A 10,046-nucleotide genomic window follows, 5' to 3' on the forward strand; every position below is an offset into this window, starting at 1 on the left:
GGTTTGCAACTGTAGGAATGGATATAAATAGGATTATTTTATGAGTATAGGTTTCCTGGTGAGTGGAAATAAAAAGGTAGACATCCTAATCAACCTTCCCCTCCTTCCCACCTCTCTAGAAACTATGCCCTGAGTCATTATTTGAATGTTTTTACCTTTTGTCTTCACAATTGTCTTTGCATGTCAAGCATGCATTAAGGCATAACTTTTTCAAGACCTTTTAGAGTATAGACTCTGGAGCCAAACCATTTAGGGTTATGTCCCAGTTCTGTCTGTGTATGACCTTAGGCAAGCAATTCAATCTCTTTATGCCACAGTTTCCACATCTATAAAAATGATGGGGGCTTCCCTGGTGGTACAGTGGTTAAGAATCTGCCAATGCAGGGGTCACGGGTCCGGGAAGATCCCATATTGCTGCAGAGCAACTAAGGCCATGCACCACAACTACTGAGCCTGCATTCTAGAGCCCACAAGCCAAAACTACTGAGCCCTCATGCCACAACTACTGAAGCCCGCATGCCTAGAGCCTGTGCTCCGCAACAAGAGAAGCCACTGCGATGAGAAGCCCATGTACCACAACGAAGAGTAGCCCCTGCTCACCACAACTAGAGAAAGTCCGTGCACAGCAATGAAGACCCAACGCAGCCAAAAATAAATTTATTTTAAAAGAAAATGATGCCTGCCTCATTGGATTGTTGGGATAATTACAAGAATATGTGCAAAACAATCAGACAATGGCCATAGCAAGTGCAATATACATGTTAATCATTAATATTAGTTGTTTTCTATCATGTGGAGACAGGACACAATTGAGAAATCCAAATAAAAGCAGTATCTGTGGGAGATTACTGTGATGGGGCAAGTGTGTGCAACAGAGAAATGAGAACAACAGAACTTTTGCTTCCAGAAATTCAAAAAAATGTAGTTTATTAATTTTACATTTAGATGTTTGTGATACACACACATATAGAGGAAATCTGAAAGAGTACCTCCATGATTTTGTGTTGAATGTTATACATTTTATTTTAAAATAATTTAACAAAGTTCATCTTAAATTTTATTATTTTAAAATAAAAACCATTATATCAAAATCTCAAGCATTTAAAAAATTGTAAAGGCCATGATTCAAGTCAACAATTCTGTATTTTGAGATTTGGTGGGTAAACATGATTTCATTTGTCTATGAAGAATTTACTCTGTTCCCTTCTTGCTTTTTCAAGGTTTTCAAAAGTGATCATTCCTTTTGGCAGCTGCAACTTACTCTTTTCTGTTTCCAGTATGTTCTCGGCTTCACCTTAAATAAAGTACAGAAATGTGCAAGGTGACAAAGGGGTCATCAGCATTTTGTGAGAAGACCTACTTGTTGTGTTCCACTGACATGCTGTAACACTGTGTGGAGGCATGCCCCCAGATCTCACAGTTAAATATTTCACCCACTGTCCCCAGTGAAGTGACCTCCCAAAGGAAACACAATAATGAATTCTGAAGATTCAAAAAGAGATAAATCAGATGCCAGAGACTCTGACAGAAGACAGCATTTTAAAATGTAGAAGAGAAAGAATACCAAGTAATATTTTTTTTCCTTGAAGGAAAGTCAGGATGATAACTATTAGTTATGTTAGGAGGGGTTTAGGATGGTGAAACCCCATATGGTTCTTCTTGTTGCCCCTTATTATATCATAAGTGACGTGAGAAGAAAATAAAGTTTACTAAAAACTCTAATTTTTCAGGAAAGTTAATCTTTGACTTGAAACTACTTATAAATACCCCAAATAATATTAAATGTTCTTTAGTCCATATATACATACATATACACATTTTTATAAACAATTCCTCTTAAATAATAGCTAGTAATTTCTTGGGCACAGTGACATTTGCCAACTTTTATTGTTGAAGACTAGCGAAATCTTGAAAAACTATAATATATGTTGTTGACATTCCATAAACTTTCCTCGGGAATAAAGGCAGTTGTTTTCTTGAAGTATTCCTCTTTTAACGCACAATTAATTTATACTCCAAACCCAACAGGGCAGGCTACAATTTGCAAATTATCACAGCATTCCAACAATCTGCAAACATTTTTTTTTCTCAATCTTAAATACTAAGTAAAAATCATTATAAATTGTATGTAATTGGGCAGGCTATTGATGACAGACTAGATGTTTCCATGGGAGAGTGCCTTCCATATGGCAGATTCTTAGTATGTGTTTACAGAATGGCTGATAATAAAGTCAATTAAACAGGAAGTATATATCTTGGGGCCATGTCTAGTTAACAGGGCTATATATTATAAACTAAACTTTTTAATATGGTAAATTTCCTGGTGGATTCTAAAGTTTTGTTGTTTTTTTTTTAAACAGGAAATTTCCACAACATGCCTTGGAAGTTAAATTTTTATATTCTATAGACTCTGATGGACCTGTAATAAAATTACTTCCCAATTATACAATCAAAATATTCCTAGAAAATAAATTTGCTCTCCATTAGTAATACATTCAAGTGAATGCTGTATAATAGAGTTGAGATTTCTTAATACTACATACTAACTTTTGTGAGAGACTGAGAACTCTAATGTTCTTATAAACAGTGAGACATAGTTGAGCTCAGACTAATGAATTCTTAAGCAAATGAGTAACATGAACCTGAGCAGGTTATTGAAATGAGTTTTAACATAAGTAAATCAGTTTTGTACAGTTAGTTTCCAGCTTAAAATGGAATTGTACTCCAAAAGTTAATTTGTAGATCAGTGTTTTAGAACACAGAATACATTTTCCCACAGTAATATATGCTATAAATAAATTTCTAGGCCATCAGCAAAACACTGTTTAGCCCACAATATAGCTGAACTATGATACCAATAATGTCTGACCCCAAAGAACATTTTAATATAGTTTCTATGTGGAAAATGTACTTCTATTTTCAAATGGGAATTTTTAAGAACATATAATCCCTCCATTTCCCTAAGTCTGTGAATGAAATGTTCTACTGCCTACTCCCAATACCTGCGCCTTCTCCTTTCCCATACTAAACCAGTCCCCACAGAGCCTCAGGGATAGTGATGGGCCTATAGCCCAGGAGAGAAAACGATGGCAAAAATGAAGGCTTGGGAAAGCACTGTTTCCAGCATGCTCTGGGTTGAAGGCTTGAGGAGTAGGGAAATAGGGATCCTCATGAGAGGTGTGTAGTGGTGGGAATTTGGAAGACATGGATATCCTAGACTAATGGGAAACTCTGTCTTCTTGGGACAGGAATGGCATCTGTGGCAGCAGTGCTATTTTCTAGGGCAATAAAAGCCAGAGTTCAGTGAGAGCAGTACGGTACTGGTGAAAATTTAACAACCAGCTTTCCAGAACAAAAACAAATGTACGTAAGTTTATTATGTACATAAGTTTATTATAAATTTTACTTCTATGAAATATATGTAGCGTACAATTTATAAATGATAATAACATGTATAGTACCCTTTATCATAAATTCTATATAGCAAATTGATCCTCAAAGAATGTTTTTATTGATTTTTGCTGAACTCTTTTATCCATAGCTCGCCTAAGCAGTTGATGAGAAAGTATAATTTCAACATGAATGATGGTCGGTGTTTTCATTTACGTTAATGAGTAGGACAAAAGAGAAACAGTGATATTGTGGACTTTGTTGAATCAGATAACAGTTTCTAAATATTAGGACATTTCCTGAATTCTTTTTGCTATTCACAACATAATGGATATGGACACAACACACTTTTAAGACTAATATACATCATTAACATTTTCTTCACCATTTTCTTAAGTCTAGACCATGGGTTGGCAGACTTTCGTAAAGGGCCAGATAGTAAATATTTTAGGCTTGTGGGGACTTGCATATCTGTTGCAGTGACTCGGCTCTGTCATGGAAATGGAAAAGCAGAAATGAATGGGTATGTCTGTGTTCCAATAAAACTTTATTTTCAAAAATAGGTGGCCAGCCTGCAGACCATAGTTTGTCAACCCCTGATCTAGACAATCAACAAAATAGTAAGTCAAGCCTTGATTTGGTATTTGTAGATTTCCATGGTGTAAATACTCCCACCATGACCACCTTCAAGCTGACATACCAATGGGACGTCACTGAAGTCAGAGTTGTATCTGTATTTTATTGTGTCTATATATTGTATCTGCATTGCCACCATACAGATACAGTAGATATACATAACTTAAAAGAACAGATATACATAACTTAAGAGTACAGATATTTGTAAAGTAATTAGAAACTAAGTTCTGATTATTTATTATTATTTTTGTTTTTAACATAATTTAATATTATGTATTTTCTGTAATTTATTGTAAGTTTATATAATTTTTAAAAAAAATTTATTGGAGTATAGCTGATTTACAATGTTGTGTTAGTTTATATAATTTAATTTTTAATAATGACAGTGTTTAACAACCAGCTTACAAAATTCCTGAACATTTGACAGTTGGTTCTTGTGAGCTGGTACGAGGTGACTCCAGCATACCACTATGTGAGAGGGGGCAGAAATATCGGTCATTGGTAGCTCAGGGAGAGTCTTGTCAGAATTTTCATAAGTCAAGGGGGTGTGAGGAGTGGATCCTGGAACCAGAAAATGAATCAGAAATTGAGACTCTGGTCTAAGACTTATCAAAGACTTACCTTTCATTCTTTGTATAAGGGTCCCGTAGCCCATGTCATACTGGTAGGTAAGGACAAAGCCTAATGGAACGATAGGTAAGAGGAAGGCAGGCTTCTTCTTTTTAATTGCTCTGATTCAAGAACAAAAAAGAATGAATATCAAGGAATAACCTGTAAATAAATATCTTTGTACTTGATGAAAGGAAATAAGTTATCTGCTTTTGGGAAGAATATCCTCCATTTCAGAAGTTACTTAATTCTTCTATGGAAATAGGATTTGCTTACCCATAATCCCTCAGCAGATTCTGCAGTTCTTGGGTAGGGTCTATGATTTGTTCATCTTTATTTGATGTTGAGGCTCAGATTACTCATTTAAAAAATATTTAAGTATTGATATCTATCCCTTAGGGACTGTGGAGATGAATTTGTAGAGACTTCCTTCTGTCTTGGTGCAAAGTCAGTCCTCTCTCTTACTTATAAAATGGAGAAAAGTACAGAAGAAATCTAAGAAACTAAAGGAAGAATTAACTATTACTATCCTGGTTCTACAGAGTTACCGCCAAGGACTAAGCTATCAGGGTTACTTTGTTCGCCTATATGTGTACTATTTGGATCAAAGTCCTATCTTGGCCAACTTAATAATATGATCATGGCAGAGACAAAAAGAAGTAGAAGAAAATTTTAAAGTAAGTAGCAAATATACCCAGCTGTTAAAGAGACGGCTGCAATGCCAAAAAAAGTTCCAAAATACTTGAGGAATTCCCGAGACCAAGCAATCTGCATAGCCATTTGTCTTTCTCTCATTTCATTCTGCATCATTAGCTGCCTTTCCAGCTGAGGACAAAACAAAAGACAAAGTATGGTTATTCATCTTTTGAATCCAAGCACAGAGTTAATAATTTGCTTTTCTAGTGGATTTTCTTTCTAGCTTTAATTCATGTTTTTTCTTTTTTTAATCTCAAGAGACTTTGACTAAAGTCCCTCTGGACTGCTATCCCCAACTGTAATCTTGGCAGTGAAATCTGGAATATATATGGAGTATGATATTCTTCTTCAGCTCTTGTATGCATGTAGTCTGGAACGTTTATCCAAGCCCAAAATATATGTTCAGCTTACTATATGAAATGTGAGAAAAATATCTATGTGCCTTTAAATACAGAAACACTTTATTGGCCTTAATTACCATTTACACTGAAATCATTTTGTCTTCCAAAACCACCCAACTCCACACTGAAATTCATTTGAAGTATTGGGTCCATATTGCATCATAATATGATGGTAGAGGGGTATTATTTTGAGATATCAATAGAGATTTTTCTTTGCCACATTTTTCTTGTTGCCTTAAGTCCTTCACCACTTTAGTCAGTGCCTTTTACTGCCTTAGAACAGAAAGCAGATACAGCGCAGAACACAGGAGACTGTATTTCTGAATGGGTTTTTTAGAAAATACATAGGAGAAGCAACAGTCTGAAAGCCCAAGCCCATTATTTTGAAAGAGTTAGATTCTTGAGAGAGAAAAGAGCTCTTTTTAAATTCTCAAATCTTGGCACTGTGTATCATTAGCAAAGCCTAGAGGACAGCAAGCATATAAACCATAGTGTGAGAGGAATGAGTAATAATGTGACTCAATTTTCCTTCCATGCCTTCTTTCTCCTGTGGGAAGGGACTGGAAGAGGAGAATGAGATTTTATGAAAAAAGATGGGGCTTGGCTCCGTGACCCCTCGTGGGGGTTGAAGCCCCAGGGGATGTGATGGATTTCGAATCCTCAGACAGAGAGCACTTGTAGCTCTGCCTCCTGTCAAGAATTCTGGGAAGGGGCATCTGTCCGCTTGCCGATGCAGGGGACACGGGTTCGTGCCCCGGTCCGGGAAGAGGCCACACACCGCGGAGCGGCTGGGCCCATGAGCCATGGCTGCTGAGCCTGCGCGCCCGGAGCCTGTGCTCCGCAACGGGAGAGGCCACAACAGTGAGAGGCCCGCGTACCGCAAAAAAAAATAATAAAAGTAAAGTAAAGCAGAAATGGTTGCAGAGCAGATCTAGGCTTATAGAAGAAGGCCTGAGAGAGGCCACCCCAGTCTCCCTCAGTTGCCAGGGGTTGTGGATAAAGTTTGCAAGGTTCCCAGGCCAACCTGGATAGGGTCATAGAAGGTAGCTGATAATTGAAAGCATGTGGCTTACCAGAGAGTCACCAAAGCCTAGGGCCCAGGAACCCAATAACAGACACTTGGGTAAAAACTAAGGATATTCAGAAACTCTGAATACCCTAACTTTACTTATCTATAAATCTGAAACTATTCTAAAATTTAAGTTTATTTTTTTAAATGGTTATAAACAAATCTTATATTCTAGGTCTCTACTCTCTACCAATAAGAATAGAAGCAATCATCTCCATATATCATAGAGAAACTGTGAAAATCAGCAAGACTATATCTGCAATAAACTAAGTCTAGAGTTGAAAAAAAATCCATGCAGACCCTCTCTTTCATGGGCAAAAAATCCTGATGAAGGACATCATTGAGCTATAATGCTAATTATCAATTAAAACTTTATTAATTACCACATACTTTATAAAATAGTATTTAAAGTCACAGGTCTAGGTCCAAATACATTTTAAAATTCAAATTAATTAATAAATTTTATCACCAAACTTTTTCAATAGCCATAAAGGGATAATTACATTAATGTAATTATTAATTTACCAGTAATAGGCATTATTTAACTAAATGTACATTCATTTTCACCCTTCTTCCCCAAATATTGACACTAATAACAAGAGCAAAAGAGAACATGTACAGTAAGTTTCTGTAACAGTCTTTAACCCAAATCATAAATATAAAATTCTTTATCCTATTTTAAAAGAATTTTACACCTTTTTATAATAATTATTTTCCTATCTCTGTTACTTTTGATACTGCTTTATAGGACAATTTGAAATTAAAATGTTCCTCATTATGACTTCAGACTAAGATGATTTTACAGGCTTAGCTGGTACTAGTTTAACAATTACAGAGCGACAATTAATTTTAAAGATAATATAATAAAAGGGAGCTACCTTATTAAAAATTATTGTTCAGGGCGCAGTGGTTAAGAATCCGCCTTCCAATGCAGGGGACATGGGTTCGATCCCAGGTCCGGGAAGACCTCACATGCCACAGAGCAACTAAGCCCGTGCACCACAATTACTGAGCCTGTGCTCTAGAGCCCGCAAGCCACAACTACTGAGCCCACGTGCCACAACTACTGAAGCCTGCGTGCCTAGAGCCTGAAGCCCACACACCTAGAGCCCGTGCTCTGCAACAAGAGAAGCCATCGCAATGCGAAGCCCGCGCACCGCAACCAAGAGTAGCCCCCACTCGCTGCAACTAGAGAAAGCCTGCACGCAGCAGCAAAAACCCAACGCAGCCAAAAGTAAATAATAAATGAATTAATTTAAAAAATCATCATAGCATTTCTTTAAAAAAAAATATTGTTCATAGTAGGAGAAACCACATTCTGACCACCTTCATAAAACTGTTACATCCACTCTTTCTTGTGTATTTTAACTCCTCAAATTTTTTGTTTTAAAAATATTAAGGGCAGCCACAAAATTACTGACCTCAGTAATTTGTCAATCTTTTGAGTCTCAGAAGGGGCAACTATGTAAAGATCCACAGACCATTTAATACGTTTCCCTTTAATACAATCTTAAAATGATTAAATTTCATATGGACACATAGAACATTTTCACAGCACAAAAAAGGCAATGACATTGTCCTATAAATTATCTTCATTGTAGTTTTAATTTTTTATTAATTAGAGCCTTTCCTATTTTTGAGAAATAATTAGGCCAACCTTGAAAAAAAGTCCATATACTTCTGTGTTTTTAGTTTCCAACAGTCTTTTAACTTATGCATAATATATTCACATGTAATAGAAAAGTTGTCTTTTTATTTGCTTAACTGGACAATGCCAAAAAGCGATTCTGCATGTTTTGTCACAAAAGAAATTTTGTTTTTATCGGAAATGAATATTTTATATTTGTCTATGCCTTTTTTAAATTAACAGAGACATTATTGATACCTTCTAAACTAAAAGCAAAATCAGAATTTCAGGTAAACAAACCATAAAGATCATTAAAATAAAGCAACCATAATGAAAGCTGTGACAAGTGGCATTTAACTTTAACTTGCTCTACAGATGTTATAAATGTTCAACATCCAGTAAGTAGTTTGGGAGGAATCTGGAACGGGAAATGAATAACAAATTGAAGCTTTTTAAAAATAAGTCCAGGGCTTCCCTGGTGGCGCAGTGGTTGAGCGTCTCCCTGCCAATGCAGGGGACACGGATTTGAGCCCTGGTCTGGGAAGGTCCCACATGCCGCGGAGCAACTAGGCCCGTGAGCCACAACTACTGAGCCTGCGTGTCTGGAGCCTGTGGTCCACAACAAGAGAGGCCGCGATAGTGAGAGGCCTGCACACTGCGATGAAGAGTGGCCCCCGCTCACCGCAACTAGAGAAAACTCTCGCACAGAGACGAGGACCCAACACAGCCAAAAATAAATAGATTTTAAAATAAGTCCATTGTTTAATCAAAGACTTATGAAAATAATTGAAAATAAAAAAATTGAAGTATTATTCAGAAGCTTAAAAGCTTTGGTTACAGCATCTTGTTACATACCTTCCAATAAAGATTACAACACAATTAAATCCACTCTTACTCTCAGATGTTTGTAAACAATAAGGTCACCCTATGTAAAAACTCAGAATTCCAGTTTGGCAAAAGCCCTTTATATTACTTATGGATTCTAAAATATATGGACTTTCTCCAGCAAGATCAGAAGATGCTGACAAGATGAGTAGAGCCTGGGAAAGAACGAAAGATCAATGGCGTTCTCGTCCGTTATCTAAAATTCTGTAAAGACACAGCTGCTAACAGTGTCTGGTACATTATAAATGCCATTAACTGAAGTTGAAGACAATTCCAGAACTTAAGTAAAAAACGATAATAAGTGTATTTTCTTTTATCCTGGATTTCCTCATTTTAAAGAGTACATATTTCTTACTTTGATAATTAACGTTCCTCTATGTCAATCCTAGCTGTGCACAAAGCTAAGACCTCTATTCTATAATACTTAGAACAAAAAATCTTAGAAACAAAATATGCTTCAAAAATAAAATTAGAAAATCATTAAGATATTGTAAGATGCTTACTTCTACTTTATTGTGGCAGCTGATACACTGATAGAAATAATAATGTGGCTCACCAGGTGCTAAGCACTGTACTTAATTTACATATATTGACTTTCCTGCAAAACCCTATGAGGCTGGTCTATGAGTTGAAGATAATGGAATCCACTCCAATTAGTAATTTAACAGAATGGGAATTATTGCAAGGTATTTGGCAGGTTAAGAATTTCTAGGGGAGCCATGGAAGTTAGTTT

At 36.3% G+C, this 10,046-nt stretch overlaps 1 protein-coding gene across 14 annotated transcripts in view; it reads right to left on the reverse strand.

The window, feature by feature from the left end:
- Nucleotides 1–895: 895 nt before the first annotated feature.
- PLGRKT (plasminogen receptor with a C-terminal lysine) overlaps nucleotides 896–10,046 on the reverse strand; it is a 61,269-nt gene continuing 52,118 nt past the window's right edge. For all 14 annotated transcript variants that reach the window (XM_032635613.1, XM_032635621.1, XM_032635612.1 and 11 more), the window contains 3 exons: nucleotides 5,330–5,460; nucleotides 4,648–4,757; nucleotides 896–1,294 (listed from right to left, as the gene is read on the reverse strand). In XM_032635613.1, the coding sequence (XP_032491504.1) occupies nucleotides 1,173–1,294; nucleotides 4,648–4,757; nucleotides 5,330–5,460 (363 nt within the window). In that variant the 3' untranslated portion in view covers nucleotides 896–1,172. The remainder of the gene's footprint in view (nucleotides 1,295–4,647; nucleotides 4,758–5,329; nucleotides 5,461–10,046) is intronic.

Source organism: Phocoena sinus, chromosome 6 (assembly GCF_008692025.1).
Source record: "Phocoena sinus isolate mPhoSin1 chromosome 6, mPhoSin1.pri, whole genome shotgun sequence".
NCBI lineage: Eukaryota > Metazoa > Chordata > Mammalia > Artiodactyla > Phocoenidae > Phocoena > Phocoena sinus.